Source organism: Pan troglodytes, chromosome 5 (assembly GCF_028858775.2).
Source record: "Pan troglodytes isolate AG18354 chromosome 5, NHGRI_mPanTro3-v2.0_pri, whole genome shotgun sequence".
NCBI lineage: Eukaryota > Metazoa > Chordata > Mammalia > Primates > Hominidae > Pan > Pan troglodytes.
Genome location: NC_072403.2, coordinates 5,912,713 through 5,936,576, shown reverse-complemented (window position 1 = coordinate 5,936,576; position 23,864 = coordinate 5,912,713). Strand labels below are relative to the sequence as shown.

General features: G+C 59.8%; 1 protein-coding gene across 1 annotated transcript; it reads right to left on the bottom strand.

Moving 5' to 3' along the window:
- Positions 1 to 67: 67 nt before the first annotated feature.
- Positions 68 to 23,864, bottom strand: LOC129144200 (spectrin beta chain, non-erythrocytic 5-like). The gene is given in 45 exon segments (XM_063812727.1): positions 68 to 415; positions 1,624 to 1,714; positions 2,609 to 2,694; positions 2,816 to 2,907; positions 3,040 to 3,126; positions 3,539 to 3,610; positions 3,942 to 4,076; positions 4,385 to 4,486; positions 4,572 to 4,748; positions 5,006 to 5,207; positions 5,342 to 5,547; positions 5,810 to 5,965; positions 6,542 to 6,736; positions 6,984 to 7,188; positions 7,309 to 7,505; positions 8,146 to 8,285; positions 8,288 to 8,330; positions 8,677 to 8,863; positions 9,062 to 9,309; positions 9,388 to 9,506; positions 9,509 to 9,524; positions 10,424 to 10,570; positions 10,712 to 10,802; positions 12,404 to 12,576; positions 13,237 to 13,314; positions 13,554 to 13,742; positions 13,949 to 14,111; positions 14,358 to 14,479; positions 14,619 to 14,732; positions 15,533 to 15,647; positions 15,738 to 15,853; positions 17,654 to 17,749; positions 17,884 to 18,055; positions 18,057 to 18,073; positions 18,188 to 18,337; positions 18,803 to 18,970; positions 19,382 to 19,486; positions 19,915 to 20,064; positions 20,244 to 20,447; positions 21,687 to 21,866; positions 22,089 to 22,199; positions 22,292 to 22,427; positions 22,670 to 22,786; positions 23,221 to 23,366; positions 23,628 to 23,864. Coding segments are annotated over 45 exon segments (6,066 nt in total). The 3' UTR covers positions 68 to 402.

Genomic DNA, 23,864 nt, shown 5'->3' with positions numbered 1-23,864 from the left:
TGGCAAGGGCTGGTACAGAGCTCGCTCTTCAGTGTTCTTCCTCCGAAGAGCACATTCTCTGCACACATCTGCGTCTACCTGTGCTCAGAGTCACCCCTTCCAGGCAAGGAGGAGGCCACATGGGCCTGGGGTAGCCCTGGCCTTGCCCACCTGCTCTGCCGTAACACGTCTCCTCTTCATCCAGACAGGAATGCAGGGGGAGGCCAGCCAATGGCTGTTTCCTGCCACATGGTAGGACCCATCTAACCAGAAGGAACTGTCTATTCCAGAATCTGGGCCTGGGGAACTGGGTTGAAGCAGCCACGGGAAGGAGCCCTTTTGCCTGTAGCTGAGTCTCATTCTGGTCCCTTAGATGTGTCCTCGCTTGTGCCCCTGAAGTTTGGTGTTGCACTGGGGTTCACCTCAGGGATCAGACCTGTTGGGAAAACGGAATGAATTTAGTAGGGTATGGCCACCCCAGAATCTTCTCCAAACAAACAAACACTGGTGCCCCTGCCCTCCCCTGGACCAGCCAGCCTCCTAGAATAAGCGTGTGAGTGGATTCCAGAGCTGACAGGCGCTGCGGCAGCAACCACAGTGACGGGTGAGTGGGTGGGAATTGCCTCGACTTTCATAACCCAACTCGACGTCTGTCAGCTGGCCTAGCGGCCCCAGCCCTGGGTTAGAGACAGCAGAAAAAATGGCTGTCCTGGTAGCCTCAGGAGCCACTGTGTCCAGGACAAGGCCTGTCCTGTCAGCAACACATCATCTAAATCATATATTGGGCTCTGCAGGACTGGGAGCAGATGGTTACACTGGAGACCACAGCCGTGGCTGCCACCCCTCATGGTATGAGCCCTCCAGGCACACGGCTGTATATGCGTGTGCACGTCTAGGCCCATCCTGGCATGGGGCCCATGCACGGAGGATTTGCCTGTCTCCAGTCCCTCCTCCACTTTCACCTAACCTCAGGTGTCCCCTCCCCCTGGAGAGCCTGAAGCCCTCTGGTTTGGAAGGGAAGGACATGTGGGTGAGGGGGGTTGAGCATCGAAATGATGCTGGGATCTACAAGGAGGGACTGAGGAGCCAGGTAAGAGCCTCCTGCCCCCGCACATCCACCTTCACATCTCCTCCCTGGCCTGCAGGCCGGGACGTGCTGGCCCTCTCCATTGCCATGGAGTGGGGATTGGGGAAAGCAGGGGAGGACCAGGTAGAGAACGGGTTGGAACAAGGGTGGGGCAGGGTCTGGCCGTCCTGCCAATGTGCTGTGCCTTGGAGAGGGGAGAGGAGGGAGGAAAGTGAGGAGTGCATGGGAAACAAACCCAGGCAGGCTCTCAGCACTGGGCAGAGGGAAACCTGGCTGCTCCTCCCACAAGCAGCTGAGCAGGAAGGGCACAGGGAGCCTGGGCAGCTTCGTCTACAGGGCCCCCACACCAGAGCATGGAGTGAGCCCTGGGAGGGGACCACTGTCGAGTCTGTGGAAATCTGGGCTTTGTGGCCTGGATTCCTCTCAGCTGAGAGTGGGCAGGGGCAGCTGAGGGTTCCAATAGCATTTCCCTACAGCACGACAGAGTAAGTCTGAGGCCCAGAACCTCAGGCTTCAGAGGACAGCGCCTGCCAGCCACTGAAACCCAGGTGTCCCACCTGAGTAGACATCCAGGCCGGGCATACTTGGTCGTGCACTCATTCAGAGAGCTGACAGGTTTGGCTTTGAGTTCTGGGCTCAGACTCTGGGCTGCAGAGCAAGGGAATAACCACTGTTAGCCCGGCCCAGACCATCTGCAGGCGCCAGGTCTGGCTGCTTCTTCCTCCAGCTTCTGGAGGCTCAGCACAGCCTTAGGCAGCCTGGCCATGCCAGGCCCTTCCCACGTGGGGGTGTGGGGTGGGCTGAGCACTTGTGGGCAGGTTTTTCCCCCATGCGTCCTGCCTCTTAGGAAACTCCTCACAGGTGAGTTAAGAAAGGCTCAGCCTTTCTTAGGAGGTGGGGGATTCTGGAATGTCGAACAACTCAAGATCCCTTTGGGCTTCTGGGAAGACAGACTCCTGGGAGGAGAGTCCAGGGGAACCAGCGACAGAGCTAGGATCCCAGACACATTCCCTGAACACACTGTCCACACGGAGCCTCAGCAGAGCACGCTGACCATGGAAGAAATTCCAAAGGGTTGTCTCTATATATTCCTCCAAGTAGAACCTGGCTTGCTTACTGTCTGCAAAACAACTCGAGGGTGGTGACATTCAAAGTTGTCTGAGGACTAGAAGGTTAGAGAAGCACCCAGATCAGACAGAACAGAGCCTGGAAAGCCCTTGGAGGAACACAGTCCATGAGGATTGTGGCAGGAAGGGCTTGGGGCAGTCTGAGTGGCAGACTCCAAAAGGGGCAGAACAGGACCAGGACACAGCTGGGGGTTCAAAACTGGCCCCATCTCTGCTAATTAGCTGTGTGATCTTGGGCAAGTTGCGTAACCTCTCCAGGACCTAAATTCTTTGAGAAAAAACAGTAAGTCCCACTTCTTGGAGGTTAGAGATGCTAACTGTGAAACCTCCCTAGGATGCATAAAACACTAGGGGCCCAGGAGCTTGGGGCCCAGGGAGTCGGCCGCCCTCCCCGCATCCTTCCCCTGAAGCCCACCTGCAGTGCTGCCCAGGGCTCGCCACCAGCTCTCAGCCTGCTCTTTGGACGGTGCTGCAGACAGGATCTCTGCCCCACTGGTCAGCCTGGCACCCACACAGTCACAGGTCAAACTCCACTGTCCCTTTGGGGACCCCCATGCCTCCAGCCCCCGCTGAGCCAGGTGGCTGCTGGGGGCGATGCCGGAGTCCATGTCTCTCTGCTCACCTTAAGGAGAATGTGTGTTTCCTGCCATGGCGGCCCCGCAGCCTCTCACACCGGGCTCCCGTGAGGTCAAGGAGGGCTATGGAAGCTACTTTCTGAGGAGAGATGAGAGGCAGGGGTCACTGCGGCCATCTCAGCTTTTCCCTGTGGGGTCCCTCTGTCCTGGGGCCCCTCTGCCTTGTTTCCCAGTACCCTGATGTCTGCATCTCCCCTACCCCGCCTGGTACCTCCGCTGCCATCCTCTCATCCAGGAACAGGCTCAGAGAGCTGCCCTGCAAGGTCCCGCGGCAGCTGTCCCAGCAGCTCGAGCTAGGCTGTGGAGAGGAGGCGGGAAGGTCGCATGAGCCACACGCAGGAAGCCAGAGCTAGGTCCTGTCCACGCCTCACCGTGTGTGTGGAGCTTCCCAGGAAAAGCGGTGGATTGGACCAAAGTCCCAATGGGGAAAGGGAAGCCACAGAGGGGCTCTGACGGGAAACCAAGCAGAAGGGGAAGAGCAGGTGGGGAGGAGGAATCCCAGCACCTCCTGGGTGGGGGGTGGGTAGGTGGGGGCGGTGGCAGAAGCTGGGAAGGGTCCCAAGGAGCCAAACTGCCTGGACAGCATGGTGGGGGGTGGCATCTGCCCAAGTTCACAGTGCAAGGGTGCCAGGCCCAAGATGGCTCTTCGAGCCACTCAAGTGCTGCTGCAAGTGGGGAGCTGCCTGGAGAAGGAATCTCCAGGCACTCACCTGCCTCCCGCCAGGCAGCAGGTGCTGCTTGAACTCCAAAGACCCCTCCATGGTGGGGGTACCCTTTGCATCCTGAAAATGCAAGATGGGGCTCAGAAATGTCAGGACCAGCACCCTCAGGAAGGTGGGCAAGGCACCCACTGCCCCCGGCTCTCTCTATTCCTCCCATCCAAGTACTAACCAGGCCTGACCCTGCTTAGATTCTAAGATCAGATGAGATCAGGCATGTTCAGGGTGGTATGGCTGTAGACAGCCATCTTTATTCCTAATGACCTTCAGCTCCTGTGCCCGGGCACCCAGCACTGGCTCCAGGGTGTGGGCCCTCACCCCCACAGCCCCAGCCCCACTGCATGCTCCAGGGAGACCACGGCGGGGGTGCCTGCAGCCCCATGGGGACACCTGCCTGGGAGTCCCTCGTCTCAGCCAGCTGTGCTCCTAGCCCCTGGTGTCCAGAGGGCCTCCACTGAAAGGATGTCAGCGAGCTGCCAGCTCTCCCGGGCTTCAGCTCCTGTGGCTGCAGCAGGAGCTCCTGTTCCATCTTGGGGAGTGGGCAAGGTGAGCCAGGTCAGGGAGACCAGCCACACCTCGGGTTCCCGTCTACCTCCCCTCCCCCAGCCCTCCCGGTCAGAGGGGGCCTGCCTCCCCATCACTAGCTCTTTCAGCTTTGGCTCTGGAGGCTCACACCCAGTCCACAATGGTGCCTCTCCCACCACCGCAGCTGGCCAGGGAAAGGAGCAGGTAAGGCAGGGCCGGGTGAGGGCTCAGTGCCCTGGGAGACACTGATTTGCAGGCTGAGAGGGACTGTTCCCCCACCAGCCCTCAGCCCCTAGCCGAGGCAGTCATCACCTCTGTCTTCTGCATTTGGGCAAACTTCTCTTCCTGGGCTGCCAGCAGCTTTTCTAAGTCCTGGCGTCTGTGCAGCAGCAACTCCACATCTGACACTGAGTGCTGGGGAGAAGCATGTTCAGGTGAGGCCCAGCTTAGGGGGGGCCCAGAGCCTGGTAGCCAGCTAAGGGGCAGGACCCCCACTCACCCCATAGTCGGGTTTCAGCAGGAGGCCCTCCCGGCAGGCCAGCCAGGCCTCAGCCTGCTCCAGCCTCTGCAGAAGCTTCTGCAGGCCCCAGCTCTCGGCACAGCATTGCCAGCGCAGGACCCAAGCCTCCTCCAGCTCCTGCAGCCGCCCTTCCAGCTCCTGCAGGCACTCTGTCACCTGGTGGGGAGGGGCTGCTATGGGTGACAGCTTGGGTAGGGCTCCCACCATGGGCAGGGCAGGGCTGGAGAGCCAAGTGTTAATGGAAGTGCAGAGGGAAGGCTGTGAGACCCGCACCTGCCCCTTCCCAGCCTCTCTCCCTGCCTGCGCCCAGCCTTCCTTTCCCGCTGGTTTCCATGCCTGTGAGGGGCCCCGAGGCCCTGGGCAATCAGGCTGTATCCCCAGCCCAACCCCAGGCCCACCCTCTGAGTTCACACCTCCGCAGACATGAAGTGGCTGTTGTCCACCAGCTGCTGTCCTTCCTGCCGCAGGTCCTGGGCTTGAAGGCGGCACTCCCTGATTTCTTGCCCCAGCTCTTCATGCTGCCCAAGGAGCTGCTCAGCCCCCGCCAAGTCCTCAGCCAGCTCCTCAGCCAGCTCCTCGGAGGACGCCAGCTCCTGCCTCTCCTGTGCCCATGCTCTGTGGGGCAGGGAAGGGAGCTGTTGTCAGGGCTGGCTGGGGAGCAGGGGAGGGAGGGTCCAGCTCCCCCAAGAGCCAGGATACCCCCACCCCACAGGGTAGAGCTGAGCCGGCAGCTGAGGTAGGACACCTACAGCAGTTCCTGGCAGCGCCCGAGGAAGGCATGGCCCTGTGCAGCCTGCACCAGCCACTGGCCTCGCTCCTGGGCCTTCGCCTGCAGGGTGGCCCAGGCCTCCTGCACCTTGGCCAGGCCCCCCGGAGCTGCAGGATGTAGCTGGCCCAGTCGGCAGGCCTCCGTCTGTACCCGTGCCACCTCCTTCTCCATAGCTTCCAGCTCTCTCTGCAACCAGAGCATGAGATCAGGCCTCAGTCCCCCAACTGAGCCGACGCGTGCTCTGCATTCAGGAGCACCAGGCCTCTCTGAGGAACCACCTCCACTCTGCTGCACAAGCTGGGCCAAGTCCTAGGGCCCCTCGGGGAAGGATCTGGGTTTCTGGAGAAGAGGCTGAAGCAGGCTGGGGTGGGAGGGCTGAGATAGGTCCCCTCAGCCACCGCCTTCGGGCAGGGGCTCAGAAAGGCAGGCTGCAGGGCGTGGGCCTCACCTCCAGGCGCCTGTGCTGTTGCTGCAGGGTCCGCACAGATGACAGGCTGTGGCCTCCGTCCTCTCCCTTCATCAGGGCCGTCTTCTCCTGCATCCTTCCCTGGAGCTCAGCCGCTGCCTGCTGAAAGCTGTGGACCTCATGGGCTGCAGCCAAGTTCTGGGAGAGGAGAAAGGACCTGCTCAGGGCTGTTCTCTGCTCCCAGGATTCCTTTCTCCCTGGAGACATGGCCTTCTGGGCCACCTCCTTTTGAACAAGGAGGACCATGGGGCTTGATGTGTCCCCAGGTACAGAAACCATCCTCCATGCTGCAGCCCTCAGTGAACGTGATGATATGAGTCTGCGGCAGGCCAGGGGGTGGGGAGGGCGGGGAGAGGAGAGGGCCTCGTGCATCTCAGGGAAAGGCAGACGCGAGGTGTTGGGTCCACGTGAGGGAGCAGGCCGGTTCTCGGGGATCTGGCTGGCCCTGGCAGTACCACCTGCAGTGCCTCTCATGGGGCTGGGGGACCGGGTCAGCTCAGGAGGCAGCCCCAGCCCAGGACCTACAGAGATGGAATGTCCTGGGCTGCAGCCAATTCCTGGAAGAAAGCTGAGCAGGTGAGGGAGAAGGCGCATTCACTTGAGGCCAGCAGGGTGTGTGTCTTGTTGGAACCAAAGCCTGTGGTAAGGAGGGCTTAGAGGGATTTTTTGAAGACTCTGACACCCCTTAGCTTGGCCCGGCCTGTGATCACCTACCTCTGTGCGGGCTTTTATTGCTTGGTCCAACCTCTCCCAAGCGGCCTCAATGCAGCTCCTCTGGGCTTGGATGTGGGGATAGCGCCTGGGTGCACCCCGCTCCAGGGTGCCTGCCAACTTCCTCAGGGCATACACCTTGGCCTGGCCCAGGCTCTGAACTTCCTTTCTGAAAGCATCAAACTTCTCTTCCAGCACCTGCAAAGGTATGAGGCCCAGCAGGGTCACTCGAGATGGTATCATGAGCTCTCAAAGCTCATGAAGAGCTCAGCAGACTCTGATGGCTCTGAAATCCCTCAGCCCAGGTTCTGGAACCATCGGGATCCTCCCTAGGACACCCTCTCCAGGCTCCTTTCTGCTGACTCCCCAGCAACCCTTTCATCCCAAGGCAGGCCTTCCTCAGCCTCTGCCCACTCCCCGTGAGGTTTGCTCAGGAGTAACTCACCTTGACACCCTCCAGGTCCTGCCCGTAGTCCTGGGACTCGGCGGTGGCCGCCTTGGTGGTCAGTCAGGCGTCGAGGAGCAGGGTCTCTCGCTCCAGCTGGTGTAGCTGCAGCTGCTCCTGCAGGCCGTGCCCCCTGGCCTCCGCCCTCCGCAGCAGCTCTGCGTGGGCCTCCTGAACTGCCTGCAGCTGGGCTAGCACCTTGGGGCTGTGGGAAGAGAGCGACAGTCTGGACTGCAGCCCTTCCTTTCCAGGCTGGAGCAGTCTCCTGCCATCTCTGTAGGGGGCTTCTCTCTGCTCCTTCCCGGATGGTGTGGCTTCCGCCCACCTTTCTGGGTTCTTCCTGCTCTCCAGGAGTGCTGCTGTCTGCTGCAGCCGCTCGATGCGTGGGCTGAACGCTTCCAAGTCTCTCTTGGTGGCCTCCAGCCGCCGCAGAAGGGCCTGTGTGGCTTCAGCACTGTGGCCCATGTCCTCGCTGTCCAGGACATGGCCCCGCTCAGCCAGCCAGGATCCCGCCTCCAGGAGCTGGGGGTGACAGAGTAGAGATCCGTTTTCCCGGGGCACCCTCCAGGGCTCAGGATTTACAGCCACGATTCTCAGCCTGGCTGCACAGGGGAATCACCTGGGAGCTGTCATGCTCCCTCGGCCTGGCCCCACTCCTAAGCAGCCTCATCTGGTCCGGAACACAGCCAGAGCGACAGTGTTTTGTAAAGGGTCCAGGTGATTGTTTTTTTCCATGCAAAATAGACATTTTATTCTTGGTTCATAGGCATAGATTTTGTCACTTAAAACCAAGTTTTAGCAAATATTCCTTGCAGTGTTTCTCCCTTTCATTTATTAGCCTATTTACTTCAGTTTTTCTTCCTTTACAATTGTATTCACCATTGTGAAGTAATTGAGGTATAATTGTCCGAGTGAAGGTTCCAGGTGATTCTCATGTAAAGCCCTGGTTGAGAACCACTGATCTAGAGGGAAAAAAGACAAAAGCCAACCCAGCCAGCAGCTGTGTTCTGGGAAACATGTGGAAGGAAGCCCTTGGGGACAGGAGACCACTGAGTGGAGGAGACGAAAGGTGCCCAGGCCAGGAGCCCCGGAGTGACCTCCCGGCCGCACTCGCCCTGTGTTCCAGGCCTGCCTGCTGTGCCCTGCCCATCACTCCCCTTACCTCAGTCAGAAACTGCTGGGCCTCCTGAGCCTGCTGCAGCAGAAGCCGCCTCCGCGCCGCCTCTGCCCGCAGGTGGGCCATGGCCTTCTCCAGCTGCTGCACCCGGGCGGCCACCTCGTGGGCGGCAAAGTGCCCAGCACCACCCGGGTCAGAGCCTCGTGGCTGCTTATCTCACTCTCCAGGTTCTGTGGGGGAGGAGGCAGGAGGATGCGGATGTCGCTGACCCTTGGGGGACTCCCACAGTTGTGCTTGAAGTTTCACGGGACCCCACTAACTTGTCCCCAAGGAGTTCCCTGTCCCCATGACTCCCAAAGAATCCAGGGCATCCCAAAAGCCCCCACAGGCAGAGGGTTCCTGGCTGGGCCACAGAGAGTGCCATTTCCTTGGCTGAGAAGCCCTGCTCACGTGCGAGGCCGGCCCTCCCCGGGTGGGCCCACACCTGGTGCTGCTCCTGCAGGTGCCGCACCGCACTCAGGCTCTGGCCATAGTCCTGGGCAGCGGCCAGAGGCAGCTTCTCCTGCACCCAGGCACCTGGTGCTGCTCCTGCAGGTGCCGCACCGCACTCAGGCTCTGGCCATAGTCCTGGGCAGCGGCCAGAGGCAGCTTCTCCTGCACCCAGGCCATTTCCTCGTCGGCGTCCCTGAAGAACTTCAAGAGGAGGCTCTGGGCCTCCAGGGCCGTCCTGCGCTCCCGCAGGGGCTCCCTCAGGCTCTTGAACCTGCAGCGGTGGAGGGTGGGACCAAGGGAGGCAGGGACCAGGGTGTCAGTATTAGGGATACCTGGTGACACAGATCACCCAGCTGTGGCCCTCACCATGGGCAAGGGGAGAAAGTGAGAAGACATCAGTTAAGAGGGCAGGGGTGGGGGTCCCTCCAGGAAGGCCGGGAAGAGAAGCTGAGGGCACGGGTGGATCTACCTCTGAAGCAGCCGCCGGGCCTGTTCTTCCACATCTTGGGCAAGGCAGTGGCCTTCCCTCACAAAGGCCTGGGCCTGGCCCAGCAGTGCCTCAGCCTGCCTGGCCTTCTTGTCCACTGCTGCCTCCAGCTCCCTCTGTGTGCCCAGGAGCTCGCCCACCCCAGGCAGGGCCTGGCCCACAGTGGGGGCTCTCAGCTCAACCTCGATGGGCTCCAGCCAGTTCTCCAGTTCCTCCATGCTCCGCAGGGCCTAGGGTAGGAAGTGAGGTAGGCAGGAGGGGAGTGGCCTGGAGCCCGGCCAGCCACCCCTCGGCCTGCACAACCTCACCTCACAGGCCTTCTGGAGCTTGGCCACCTTCTTCTGGGAGTTGTCTTGCAGCTCACCCCAGAGTGCTCCCAGCTACTCCAGTCGCTCCTGGATGGCCTCCGAGGCTGGGTGCCCCCCTGCAGCAGCCTCTGTCCCTCCTGCAGCCACAACATGAAACACACCTTGTGGACTCAGGACTGCCGGTACCAGGGCACTTGTGTTGACTCTGACCACCAGCACTAGAGCTGCAGAGTCCCTGCGGTCCAGCTGCATGATCTTGAGCAACTTTCTTTACCTAAGCCTCATTTTCCTCATCTGTATCATAGAGAAAATAATGGTTATTTTGTTTAAATGAGATAAGTCATATAAAATACTTAGCAGGGTGATTTATATCAGAGGGAGCCAGCCTGGGGTCAGGACCTGCCTTTGCAGGTGGAAAAGAGAATGTTTTAAAAAGTGCTATGCTGGGCACAGTGGCTTATTCCTGTAATCCCAGTACTTTGGGAGGCTGAGGCAGGTGGATCGCCTGAGCTCAGGAGTTTGACACCAGCCTGGACAACATGGCAAAACCCCATCTCTACCAAAAATACAAAAAAGTAGCTGGATGTAGTGGTGTGGGCCTGTGATCCCAGCTACTTGGGAGGCTGAGCTGGGAAGATCACTTGAGCCTGGGAGGCAGAGGTTGCAGTGAGCTGAGATCTTGCCACTGCACTCCAGCCTGGGTGACAGAACAAGACCCTGTCTCAAAGTGGCTATGTTTTGACTCCTTCGCTGACAGGACTGGTGGCTATGTCCTGTTCACATCAAAATGTTATCTTTAAAATTACTGAAAAGGTGCCATTTTTGGAGAGGGTGCCCGCCACCCCCCCCGCCCCGCCGGAAAGCAACTTCTTCTCACTACACTTCTGCCTAAACAACCACTTAGCCAGGTGCTTGCACACAGAAAGTACTGGATAACGCTGGCCACCGTTACTGTGGTTCAGCACCAGCTCTGGGGCACTGTCCTGTGTTCTGCCTGGAGAGCTGTCCCACCACCCTCCTGCCTGCAGGGCCTCACCCGCTGCAGCTCCTACTGTTGGTGCATGCTCGCGTCCAGCTCCGCCTGGAAATTCTGCTGCTTCTGTAACTGTGCTGGCAGCATGGCTGTGTCCAGCAAACCCTCCTCCAAGGCCACCAGGTTCTTCTCCCTCAGCCACGCAGCCACCTGGGCACGTGGGGAGGACAGGCCTGCTGTCCAGGGCTTTCCCATTCCCCTGACCTCTGGGATACCCCAGAGGAAGGGTGGCCTTTCCCTGGGTCGACTCCTTCCCCACCATGACCGCCTCCCTCTCCAAGCGAGGCGAACCTCCTGGGAGTCCTGCAGGAAGGCCTGCAGCTGCCGGAGCTCCTCCAGGCGATGGCGGCGGGTCCCGGCTTGCCTGAAGAGCGCCTCCTTCCTGCCAGGAGGAGAGGCTCATGGGCCTGGAGCCACCCCCGGGGCCAGGTGGGGTGCCCGTCCAGCCTAGGCTTTCTCGGGTATGAATATACTCCGAGTCTGGAGTTTCCTTTGCAATAAAGGTACATTGCACTCCCCCTCTGTATTTGTGTCTGTTATGCGCCGGATTTTGTACCCCCAAGTTTGTTTTTGTTTTTGAGACAGAGTCTCACTCTGTCACCCAGGCTGGAGTGCAGTGGCACAATCTCGGCTCACTGCAACCTCCACCTCCCGGGTTCAAGCAATGCTTCTGCCTCAGCCTCCCGAGTAGCTAGGACTATAGGCTCACACCTCCAGGCCCAGCTAAATTTTGTATTTTTAGTAGAGGCAGGGTTTCCCCATGTTGGCCAGGCTGGTCTTGAACTCCTGACCTCAAATGATCCACCTACCTTGGCCTCCCAAAGTGCTGGGTTTACAGGCGTGAACTACTGCACCCAGCCTGTACCCCTGAGTTCTTATGTTGAAGGCCTAACTCCAGAAGTGTTTTTGGAGACAGCGTCTTTAAAAGAGGTAATTAAGTGAAAATGAGGTCATATGGGTGGGTCCTAATCCAGTGTGACCTTGTGAGAGGAGGCAACTGGGGCAGACACAAGCACAGGGGGACGATCTGCCTCCTGCAGGAGGGCAGAAGCCAGGGGCTAGAAGTCAGGGTGGCACTGTGCTGGGGGAAGCTGAGCCTGCCAGGAACCACCTAAGGTGACTGGGGGAGGGGTGGTGACAGAGACCAGCAAAGCAAAGTTTGCATTCTGTTAATTCAAAGACCTCCACAGGTACCCAGGTGTGGTCCACCTGCAAGAATGGAGAGGGGGTGGCCCCGACCACTGCCAGGACACCAGCACAAGGAGCCATGGCATTTGTGGGTGCTGGTTGGCTCTCTGATCGGCTCTCTGAGGACAGAAGCCCCCACCAGTCTGGGATCTGGCTTTTGACCGTACCTGCCTTGATCTAAAAGTCTGAGGAGCTGCATGAAGCAGCCAAACCTGATGAGCTTTTACAGGGAAAAAAAACTGCAGAGCTGGGGTCTCATGGGCCATGCAGGTCACATGCATCTGTGTCTGAACTTCAGTTAGATGAGCTAAGACTTCTGCTAGCCTGCCTGTGGGGCCAGCACAGTGCTTTCGTCCTCATCACAGCCGTTAAAGCCCAGGATGTGAGGCTCAGCTGCCGTGAGGAGGAACTTATCTGAGTCCTGCCATTAGTGGGCAGCACAGGGACTCAGGACTGTGACCCTGGAAGGCCGATGCTTGACCTCTGTGCCCTGCGACCTTCCGTTTCGTGAGATGATTTCCTCTTGGTCTCCTAGCATAAGCCTCTCTTTAAACTCCCTTTGATCTCAACTGAATGAAGAAGGAAGTGGGATTTTCCACGTGGTGTTTGATGTCCATAACAGGCAGACACATTGCAGGGCCAGGGGTGGTGGGGACCCCCGGCATCTGACCTCAGTCCTTGGACAAGGCTGGTGAGCCTGGGCCAAGTAGTGGAAGGGTGGGAAGGGAAGAACCGGGATGCCAGATGCCTGTGCCAGCCTGCCCACAGCACCCCTCACCCCAGAGCCACCACTACCTCAGAAGCATGGCCGGGCACCTGTCCAGGGCACTCTGGGCCTCGGGGTGCCCACCCTGGTGCAGGCCGCGGGCCGTGGCCTCCAGAGCACTGATCTTTCCCGCCTGCTCCTCCAGGTCCCGCTCCAGCATCTTGTGCTTCCACAGAAGGGGCTCCATGGGGGCCAAGGGGTCCTGGTGGGAGTGGGGAACCCAATACTGTCCATGAGCCTCCCCCTCCCATCCCAGGCTACCTGCCTTCCCACCTAGAACCATCCTACCAAATGCTCATCCACAGAGCGGCTGCTCCACCCAAACACATCCCTCACATCCCTCAAGGCTGTTTCCAGCTTTAGGACAGTGATTCCCAGCCAGGGGAGGCATTTGGATTAGGGATCAAGAGCCAGAATCTCTGAGGCAAGCAGAGCTTTTTCATGTAAGGTGAAAGCTCCCTCCTCTGCACTCCCTGGAGGACCATGTTAGTCCCCAGTTATCCTCTGAGGTCTCCTATAAGTTACACTCGTCTGCTTCAGGGTTGGGGCAGTGGTGGGAAAAGCCAACCTCTAGGCATTTGGGAAGCGAGGAGGGCAGGGGTGAGGTAGCAAGAATGGGTCAGGCCCACACAGGCACTCTAGAAGCTCCTTGGTGTTCGCGGTGGGGCCTGCCCACAGCTGCATGGGAACTGCTCTAGATGACGGGTAAGTAACTGCCCAGTGACGGATGTGGCCCAGGGTGGGGAGATGGCCCAGAAGGGGAGGATCCCTGGCCTAGGGAGCTCAGGCAGCACTGGCTGGTTTGACCCCTAATGCTGCTCTTGTAATTCCCCCCTCCTGCCTATTCCTGCTGGGCACCTACCCATAGACCCTCACTGGCTAGGGAGTCTTCCTTGCTGCAAAGCCAACGTTCCATCTTCTCCACTGAGCTCAGAAACAGCTGAGAACAAAGGAAAAGGCAAGAGACAGTCGGTGGAGGGTCCAGCCACTGCAGTTGGAGTGACTGTTCCAGTGGCATAGGTTAGGGAACCAGGGTCCTGGAAGGCAAGAGTGCTGAGTGGTGGGGAAGTCCCTGGCACAGCAGCCCCTCCAGTCTCAGCCTTGACCAGAGGCTATGGGGTCAGCACAGGCCCTGTTCGGGGGGGGCAAGATGCAGACTGGGGATGGGACTGTGCCTGCCTGTAGCTCCAGGGCCTGCTGCAGCTGTAGCTGATGCTCCTGCCAGGCCCCTTCCAGGCTGCTCAGCTCCTGTTCTAAGCCAGCCAGCACCTGGCGAATGTCGGAGCTGAAGGGGTGCCCCGCTGTGAGCAGTCGCTGCCCAGTGCTTTGGGCCAGGCTGATGCTGTCTGTCCAGGAGTCCAGCTCGGCCTGGAACAGGACTGGGCTCAGATCACTGGGGGCTGGAAGCAGCCCAGCAGGCAGGAGAGAGGTGGGGAAGCAGCTGAGGAGTGGGAGGCTGGAGGAGATAGGCAGGGCGGGACACTCAGGAGGCCCAAGAGCAAGGAGATGAGAGGAAGGGGAGGGCAGGGTGGAGCTGAGAGCCTGGGAAAGGCTTGGGCCAGCTGCCCATTCACCTTGCACTCCTGATGCTCTTCTAACATACGCCGGGCTTCCACAGGGCTGCGAGGAGCGGGGCTCGTGTCCATCTGAGCCCGCAGCCTCTGGGCGCTGACCAGCAATTCCTGCAGCATTGCCTGGAGTTTCTGAGCTTGGTGCAAGGCATCCAGCGCCTCCCTCCTGCCCACAGCGCTCATCAGCTAGTCGTCAGGCCTTCAAACCCCTCTCCCCCATGCCCACTGGTGTCTTCTGTCCCTTAATCCCCTCAACCACAGGAGGGCCCATGGGCTGGGAGTTACTGGGAGGACAGTACAGTTATTTGAAGGGTGGAGAAGGAATCCTAGGGGAACACAGGGGCTGAGGGGAGCTGTGGGGACTGAGATGCTGGAGGATGGGTCAGCGAGGGCAAGGCCTGCGGGTTCATACCGCTTCTGGGCCCTGCTCTGGAGCTGCCACCAGCTCTCAGCCACCTCCTGCTGCCTGTGCCTGAGGCCATGGGCTGCCTCAGGGCTTCTTTGGCAGAGGCGGCCCACTTCACGCTCTAGGGACTGTGGGGGAAGCCGGGCTCAGAGGCTGGGGCAGGGGAGCTCTGGGCCACCCTGGCATCCCAAAGCCCCTCCTCCCCACTTGTGCCCAGGGTCCTACTGAGGAGATGCCCTGGGCCCAGCTCTACAGCCAGCTACGCACCTCCACCTGGGCCTGGATGGGGTGCACTTCCCGCTCCAGCTCCTCGTGTTTCCGCAGCAGCCTCTGCACGCTCTCCAGATCTTTCCCACAGTCCAGGGCCTGGATCAGGGCTTCCTGGAGGAGGGGCATGGCCAGTTACCTGCTGGGCCTTTGCTTCGGCTCCTCCTTCCTGGCAAAGGGCCCAACCAGTGGCTTCTGTGTGCACAGCAAGTCCCCAGCGTGATTTCCTGGCCCCGACTTTGAGGGCCAGAGATCTCTTCCTTATGTGAGGGGGACGATTCTGAGGAGCAACTCTGGATTTGGAGTCTCCTCTGAGGGAAGAACCTCACGTGTGTGCTGCTTCCCTGTACAGTCTCACTCAACTCTCATCCCTTGAGGAGCGAGAAAGAAAATAGAGCAAGGATGGACAGGCAGGCCTGTGCCGTCATTTGAGGGCAGAAGCCAGCGGAGGAAACAGCCAGGCATGCCCAGCACAGGCAGCAGCACCTGTTTCACACAAGGGCTTCCTAGACCAGGTTCTAACTCTGCCAGATTCCAGCCCGGGGCTCTGTGGTTATGTACACAGTCCCAGGGCAAACCTCCCGAGGGTTTGGGCTTCCTCAGGGATGGGAGGAAACAGAGAGTGTGTTTTCTGGCCTCTGGACCTGCCATGTATCTGGGGACCAGATCTGGGGGAGAAAGGAGACAGGGAATCCCCCACTGAGCTTGCAATGGGTACTTCTATGGTCCTGAGTTGATCCCGAGGGCCAGCCCATCAGATGTCCCTGGTGCAGACTGCTGAGACCCACCTCCAAGTACCCAGCTGAACAGGAGAGGCCAGTGAGGGGGGAGACGCATGGGAGACTCTAGGCAGCGCCCCCTCCCCTGACTGCATTTGCTCACAGCCCCCACCGGGACCTCTTTCCACCACGTACCTTCTCCTGAATCCTCTTGGTGACATTGTCCAGCTCTCGGGACAACACGTGTATCTCCAAGGCCCCTTCGAGCTGCTGCTGGTACCAGAGCAGGTTGCCATGGAAACTCGCCCACCTGGCCAAGGGGTGGTGGTGTCATGTGGAGCCTGAGGTGGCCTTCCACCCCTCTTCCCGGCCCTTTGGTTCTCCCCAGCCTGGGACTGGCCTGTTGTTGAGCTGGCTTCGCCGCTGGCAGATGATCTTGACTTCCTCAGGGTCCCGGTTCTTGAGCTGCAGTGACAAGTCACTGATCCTCCTGATGCAGGCATCACCCACTGTGTCCTGCAGGGGAGGTATGGGTGAGGACATTGGCACCCCCCACGCAGAGCCCCTTCTTCCCACCTCAGCAGGCACTGGAAGCATGCCTGGGCCCCGGAGCACGAGGAACTGCATATTTGGGCAGTGGGAAGAACTGCCTCCTGCCTCCTCTACTGCGGCAGGTCCCTGAGGTCACCCCGTCCAGGTGAAGTGAGCAAGATCAGCTTGGAGTCTGCAGCCCAAGAGTCATCTCTAAGGCCAGAAAATGGGATCCCTGCACTGGGTACCATGTAGGAGGGGGAGAGTGGGCACATGCTCACTAACAGAGACTCTTGAGACGGAGTCTCCCTCTGTTGCCTAGTCTCCCTCTGTTGCACTGTTGTTATAGTGGCACAATCTCAGCTCACTGCAACCTCCACCTCCCTGGTTCAAGCGATTCTCCTACCTCAGCCTCCCGAGTAGCTGGCACTACAGGTGCCTGCCACCAAGCCTGGCTAAGTTTTGTATTTTTCGTAGAGACGGGGTTTCACCATGTTGGCCAGGCTTGTCTCAAACTCCTGACCTCAAGTGATCTGCCCGCCTTGGCCTCCCAAACTGCTGGGATTACAAACGTGAGCCACTGTGCCCAGCCACAGAAACTTTTAAAATGAAAATTCAGCTTCTTGGTTGAAGAGAAGCAAAGGGAGGTTGTGGAATGGAACAGTGAGCTCTGGCTTCCTGGGGTTTGGGTGTCCCCACCCCAGGACTCGTCTGAGCTGAGGCTGGTGCTGCTTGGACACTGGATGGGGTTTAAAGGTACACAGGGAGGGGGTCCACCACAGGGTGTGGTTGCAGATCTCCTGCCTCTGGCATCTGTAGAGCTTGTTTAAATTTCCAAAGCACTTTCCTATGAAGTGCCTCATGCAAGGTAGGCAGGGAAGGACATTCCCCTCCTTTTATAGATGCCGGAGCAGAGCTCAGAGGCTAACCTGGCTCCTTTGTGGCAGAGCCAGGATTCAAGCCCAGCTCCTTTAGAGTCTAGCTCTCTTCCTACTGCAGCATCTGGCACAGCGTCTGTGAAATTCCACCATTAACAAGGGATGTCTTAGGTGTAAGCACTGCCGCCTCTTAAAAAGTAATATACATGTACCGGGGGACAAGGTTAGCACATTTGGTCTTTAACACCTGATTGTCAATACATTTGCCATTTTTTTTCCCTGTATACCACATAAGAGAAATAGATGTTTGGTGTGTGTATGTGTGAGGGGGCGGGTGTGGGGTGAGGAGAAGACGCTGAGACGCCGAAATAGTCACATTGAAGGTGGGCGCTGATTATCTGCCACATCCAGGCATATGTCCTATCTTTTTAAGATTTTTTGAAATAATTATAGATGCCCAGGAAATTGCCAAAGTCCTGCAGAGAGGTCCCTGTGCCCTTCCCCAGCTTCCCTTACAGCAGCATCCTATATAATGATAACATTAAAACCACAAAGCTGACGTTGGTGTAATACTACCAACTAGACCAGACCTCATTCAGATTTTATTAGTTTTTGCAAGTACGCATCTGTGCGGGGCAGTGGGGGATAGGTCTATGCAGTTTTATCACAGCTAGAGACTCACGTACCTGCCACCACACCCGTGCTCTCTTACCTCTGAGGTGGGTGCTACCCCCATTCTAAAGAGGAAGGAGTGAAGGCGGGTGAGAGGAGGGAGCCTGCCCGAGGGCATAGGAGGAGCAGGCATGGCGCCCACGCCCTGCTCTACAGCCCACACTCTTTCCCTGCTCTCAGTTGGATTTTCAGTGCGGGATGCATGGCCAACCTCTACCCAGCAAGGCCCCCTTACCCCGGCTGAGTTTCCTCGGAACACGCAGAGCTGCTGTCGGAGCTGCAGGCAGTGCTCCAGGTCCTGGCCCAGGTCACCAACATTCATCTTCACCTCCTGTGAAGGCCGAGGGTGGGGAGGGAGCGCTCTGAGCACCAGCCCAGGCTCCTGGCACCTGCTGCTGGGGATCCCTCCTGTCAAGGGAGGGCTCCTCCCCCCATCTCTCAGCCCCCACCCAGCTGGGGCTACACCTTCTCCTGGATCCAGGCCTCTGCAAGGTCCACTCTCTGCAGGAACTCCAGGAAGTTCCGCCTGTCCTCCAGCTCCTGGCCCCTGAGGGCCATTGCCTGCCTCAGGTCCTCCCAGTGCTTCCGCAGGCCCTGCAGCCGCTGGGAGACCTCTCCGGCTCGAGGGTGACTCTGCCAGGAGAGCCTCTCCCTTCTGGAGGGAGAGAGGGGACACAGGACATCTTGCCTGCTGCACTTCCTCCTAAGACTGACATGGCCCCTGGGCCACACTTTGGGGCAGGCATGGGGCTGAGGGCCCTGTTGTTACCTTGGCAACACAGGTCATGACCTCCTCATGGGCCTGGACTTCAGCCTCAAAGGCCTGGTGTTTCAGCAGGGGCTTCAGCTTATCTCTCAGGTCCCCAGGAGGGATCGGCTCCTTCAGCTGCTGGGCCCACGCCTGGATCCAGTCCTCAGCCTGGTGGGGGTGGGACATGAATGCTGCAATGTTCTGCAGCCTCAGGCCCCAGACGCCACAGGCCTAGCCCCCAGCCATTCCCAGGAGGCTGGCCTCAGGGGTTGGGGGGGCAGCACCTGGTAAATGAGCCCTGAAGGTTCCAGCTCCGGAAGGTTGCTGCAGGAGGCAGCCGGGCAGGGCCTTGGGTGGGCTCTCGTTTTGGAGGTGTGGCCCCTACTCCTGGGGCCCTGGGCTGCTCTGCTCCCTTCCCCACCTCTCTTGCCCTGGCGCTGCTAGAGCTCGGGACACTGGTGGGGTCTCCACACAAAGGGGCTTAGATCCCATGTTCTGGGCTCCAGCACAGCCTCTGGGAAAGCCATCCACCCCCGAACCTGTTTCCGCCTCACAGTGTTGCGGTGTGAAGGCGGCTGAAAACTGTCGAGTGTGGTTCCAGTGGAAGGCCCTGGGCTGGGGGTGCCCTCTGACCTGGGTTGCGGCCTGGGTGAAGCTGGCCATCAGCAGGGAGGCATGCAGGGCGTGTCCCCGGCTCTCCGCCAGCTCCTTCACTCTCACCCGGCGCTGCAGCAGGATGGGAAGCCGGTCCCGCACCCGGGGGTGCCGGAGCGTCTTCAGCCGCTCACGCAGGGCTGCCTCCTGTGGGGCAGGGGCACAGCTGCTGCTCTCCCACCCTGGGCTGGGGCAGGGCCTGGCCTGCAGGGCTCACAGTCCTTTCTTTGAGGGCCCCGGAGCCCTTACCTCAGCCCCATATGGCTGAGGGGTGTCTGATCCTCCCAGCCACAAGCCAGACCAGTCTGCTCCCCAAGGACCGCACGGTGTGGACAGAGCCGAATGCCCCGTGTGGGTCTCTGCAGTGTGGCCCATCTCCCCCTGGGCCCTCTTCTTGAGCCACACGTACAACTTGCTCAGTCAACCCCAACCAGGCCCCCAGCCTCGCAGGCTCATCAGCACTGCCTCCAGGAACGCACCAAGCGCCCCGTGACCCCCTTCAGGACTCTCTCCCAACCACCACATTCTGACCACGCCCAGGCCTCCTGACTCCATTACCTTCTTGTCCTGGGCAGTCAGAACCTTCAGGAAGACCTCGTGCTTGCGAATCAACTGCTCTACCTCTTCCACCGAGCTCCCCAAGGCACTGGTTTTCAGGGAGACCTGGATCCACAGAAAAGTCAAAGAGGCCACCAAGCCTTCCAGCCAGCCAGCCCCTCCAGTTGCAATCTGTGCCCATGGGCACTCTGGGTATGGCAGGGCCTTAGGAGTGCCCACTGAGCTTGGCATGGAGCTGTGAGGAGTGGGAGTCCAGGTTGGGAGGCTGCGACACCTCAACCTCTGCACCATGTGGGGAGCATGACCAGCCTCTGGCCAACTTCCTCGGGGCTCAGTCTGGGATAGGGGCTGGGGATGTCAGTGGACGCTCAGGGGCCTCAGCACTTCACCATGGCCACCTGGAAGGACTTGTGCACAGCTGCCTCATATTAGAGAAAAAGCCAGAGAGGCGGGAGGAAAGGGACTGAGCAGAGAGGGGAATGGAAAGGAGGAGCAGGAGGCTGAGCGGAGTGTGAGGGCGGGAGGGGACCTGCCTCCTGGGGCACGAGGATCTCCTCCAGGCGGCCGCACTCTCTGAGGAAGAGCTGCTCCTGCTGCTCGGCCTGCAGCCTCTCTTGCTTCCGTGCCCAGGCCTGATACACCTGGTCCCGCTGGTCCTGCAGGGCTCGAAGCTCTTCCTGGACCTGGGGATGGACACATGAGGAGCCTCAGCTGGGGAGGGTGGTGTGGGTGAGGTGAGGACTGGATCCTGAGGGAAGCTCCTGAGGAGAGGCCAGCATGGCACAGTAGGACGGGGCACCAGGTGGCCAGGCACAAGCTTGGTCAGCTAGGGTATGTGGGGGCACCAGGGGAGGGGGCCCACCTCCTTGGTGGGTGTCCCTGCAGCAAGAAGTGCCTGCTGGCCCAGCTGGGTGGCCTGCTGCCACAGCTTCTCCCGGGCCTCCAGCTCCGCCCGGAGCCACTGGTGGGCACTGAGCTTCTGCGGGCCGCTGCTAGGCTCTTGCGAACTCTCCTCCACCTGCAGGTCCTGGCGCATGCGGGCTGCCCAGGAGGCGTAGTCACGCACCTGATCCCGGGGACACGGAGGGAGAGCCGGGTGAGGGCTGGGCTGGGCAGCAGGAAACCAGGTGCTGAGGCAACTGCAGCCCACCTGAGTCCACTCACACAGCCCAAGCCGACCTGGGTCAGGGCCTCGGGTGAGGCACGTGTGGCCCTTTGTCACTTGGTTTCTCCGTTGTCATCCAACCCGATCCTCCCAGAACCACGAACCCCCTACATGAGCCAGACCCTCACCACGACACACCTCTGCCCTTTGTTCCTCCTGCCTTCCCGTCTCTACAGAGCTCACCTGGATGAGGCCATGAGAGGACTGGCGGCTAGCAAGATCAGCCCCATCAAGACTGCTTGATGGGGAAAGAAAGTTCACCTGCTCTTCAAAGGCCCCTTGGCCGCCTTTGCCTGGCAAAGCCTTCCCTGGTATTTGACATTGCACTGCTCTCCTTGTTCTCTGAATTACTAATTTAACCCTTACAGTCTTCTGCTGATTTGGGTACAACTATACAAGATTGGTGCTGGAAGGACTTCAGGCCCTTGTCCAAATATCTCATTGCACGGAGGAAGGAAGGGTAAATGGCACAAAGAGTCTTGTAAACTCTAAGTGCATGACAAACCCAGGGTTAAGTGCCTTGCTCAAGCTCACACTGCTAGCAAATCAGCAGAGTTAGGTCCCTAAACTCAAGCCTTTTTGCAGTGTCAGTTTGGGCCTCCTGGTCTGCCAGGTCCCAGGACATTGGGATGCCGGGGACATCCCATGGCCAGGACCAACTGTCCCAGTCTGATTCTCTGGGTTTCGGGCTCATCTCCCCAGGAAGCAGGGCTCCATGAGGGCAGCAGTTCCTCTGTCCATAGCTTCTATATTGCCCTCCTCTCTCCACCCGTGGCTTCAGCAGGGAGCTGAAGACAGACATTAAATAGATACTGACTGATCCAGAGGTCACTGTCTAACATCTGGGTCTCCAGTTATGAGCTTTCCTGGGCAGTTCTTACTCCCAGCCCTGGCTGGGATGCTGAATGACTGCCCTGCCACTCACCTTGCTGGCACTGACCCAGACCCTAAGGTGTCACTGCTACGCCCATGTGCTCAGCCCCTGACCAGCCAGACTGACATCCCGTGTGCTCGTGCTCTCCCACCCGAGTCCATGCTTGTTCTCCCTCCGGAGCTGGAGGGCCTCATGCGTGCATGCCCATGCATGGTGCAGCACACACACATGCACACACACGCCACCCAAGGGGCAGGAGCCCTCACCGCCGTGCGGAAGCGGGCCAGGAGGCGTGCCCGCTCCAGCTGGGCCCTGCGCTGCTCCATGCGTCGCTGCAGCACTGCCCACGCCTGCGTCACAGCTTGCTGCCTCTGCTGCACCGCATGGGCCTGAGGCCCCGGACACAGCTTCTGCACCCTGCCTGCAGTCTCCAGCAGTTCCTGCAGCTGCAGGAGGGGCAGGGAACAGGGAAGCAAGGGTCATGTCCTCCTGATTATCTCGCAGATGTATCCCTCGCCTGGGAACTCTGGCCCCCTTGGGCCACGTCCTGCCATGCACAGTAGGCCCATGGGAGGCTCTGAGGGAGAGTGGAAAATCTAGAGGAACAGGCGGGCCAGCCTGAGGGGACTGCAGGGGCCTGGGTCGGAGAGGCAGCCAGCTGGGCTCACCTGCCGCTCGGTGCCCACGAGTTCTCGCTCCAGCCCCTGGTGGCTTCTCAGCTGGGCCTCCAGCCCACGCAGGTCCCGTGCCACATTGTTGGGGAGGCTCGTGGCTTTCTCCTGAGGAAAGGAGAATGCCGAGGAGATGAGGGATGGAGGGTGAGCACTGAGCCTGGAGTGTATCCACTTCTAGCCACCCCTCCGGCTCACACCTGGACCTGGGTGAGGACTTCCAAGAGATCTCTGTGAACTCTGAGGGTGGTCTCGGCGTCTCGGAGCGCGTGGCCTCGGGCCTGGGTCAGCTCCCACAGCTCCGACCAGGCGGCCCTGCCCACGGCGTGTGGAAGACCAGCCGGGGATCAGCTGCCGGGCCGTCTCATTCCTCCCTCCCGCTAGGTCTGGTCAGCCCGCTCCTCTCTGAGTTGTATCGGGACTTGCCCAAAGCTCCTCCTTCTTAAAACCTCTCCGGCCTGTGGCCCTGCCTACGCACCTTCTTCCTGGGAGCCTGTCTTCTAGCTTTACCATGAATTCAGTGCTTTGCTGCTGTAATGCTCGGCACTGCATGGTATCTGTGCTGTGATACTCCTTACATCCTGTGCTTTGACTCATAGTGCGTCACCCAGGTTATGATCACAGACGCTTTGTGGGCAGGGGCCACATCTCTCCGTTCCTCGCTAACTCTGCAACTGGCTGAGCTCCTAAGGCTTCTGCCAGGCCAGGCTCTGGGCTAGGGGTTATGAGCAAGTCATGACCTTGCCTCAAAGCTCACAGGCTGGGAGTGGATCCAAATCAGCCAAGTGGACAGCTAGGAACCACACGAGTCATGGGCTGTCCCGAGTGAGCACAGGAGCTGGGGTAGCTCAGGGGAAGGCCCTGATGTCTGGCCCCACCATCTTCCCACAGCTCCTGCTCTCAATCCTGGGAGCAGGACTCTGACCTGCACACCCAGCCTCACCTCCCTTCACAGACCAGAGCCTGTGGCGGGCTCAGCTTCTCTGCAGCTAGGCCCCCTGCAGAGCCCTGTGGGCAGCCAGGGCCAGCGTGGCCTTCACAGCATGCCATCCCCTCTTACCACTCTGGGCCCTGCCTGCCCAGCTCCTTCCCCCAAACCCCATGCTGGCCTGGCCCGCTGGGCACTCACTGCAGATCTTGCTGCCTCTGACGGACCATGGGGCCAGCACTGTGCCCATGCTCTAGCAGGCTCTCTGCCAGCAGCCGGCAGGCGGCCACCCGCTGGCTGCCCATCTCCACTTGGTGCTGAAACTTTGCAAACTTGGTGCAGAGGTGCTGAGAAGAGGGGAGTGGGTGACAGGGTAGCCCCCGGCTGGTTAGGCGTCAAGCAGCCTGGGAATTGAGGCACCTCAGTGCCCAACTGGGTGATGTGGGGTTGGACAGCCACGGCGTCTGCCCGCTCCACTCAGGAGGCCCCACCTCAGCCAGGGCTCACCGCTCTGCTGCCACCTTCTTCCTCCGCCCCGCCAGAGCCAGCTTCCCCACCCCATAGGCTCTTCCCCAGGGCACCCTCCTTGACCCTGGCCCTCTTCTCACCAGGGCGTGCTCGGGGTCCTCCCCCAGGCTCTCCCCTCCTTTGGCTGCCTGCTTCTGGCTTGCCAGCCAGCCCTGCAGGTCCTCGGCCTCCCTCAGGAACTCGTGCAGCCTCAGGGTCCCCTCCAGTTCCCGGTCCCTGTGTTGACAGTCCGTGGTTCCCCAGAAGTGAGTTGCCCACCCCCCTGGGGGCCAGTCGGGCCAGCCAGAGGGGCCAGTCTGAAAACTGGAGTTACTCAT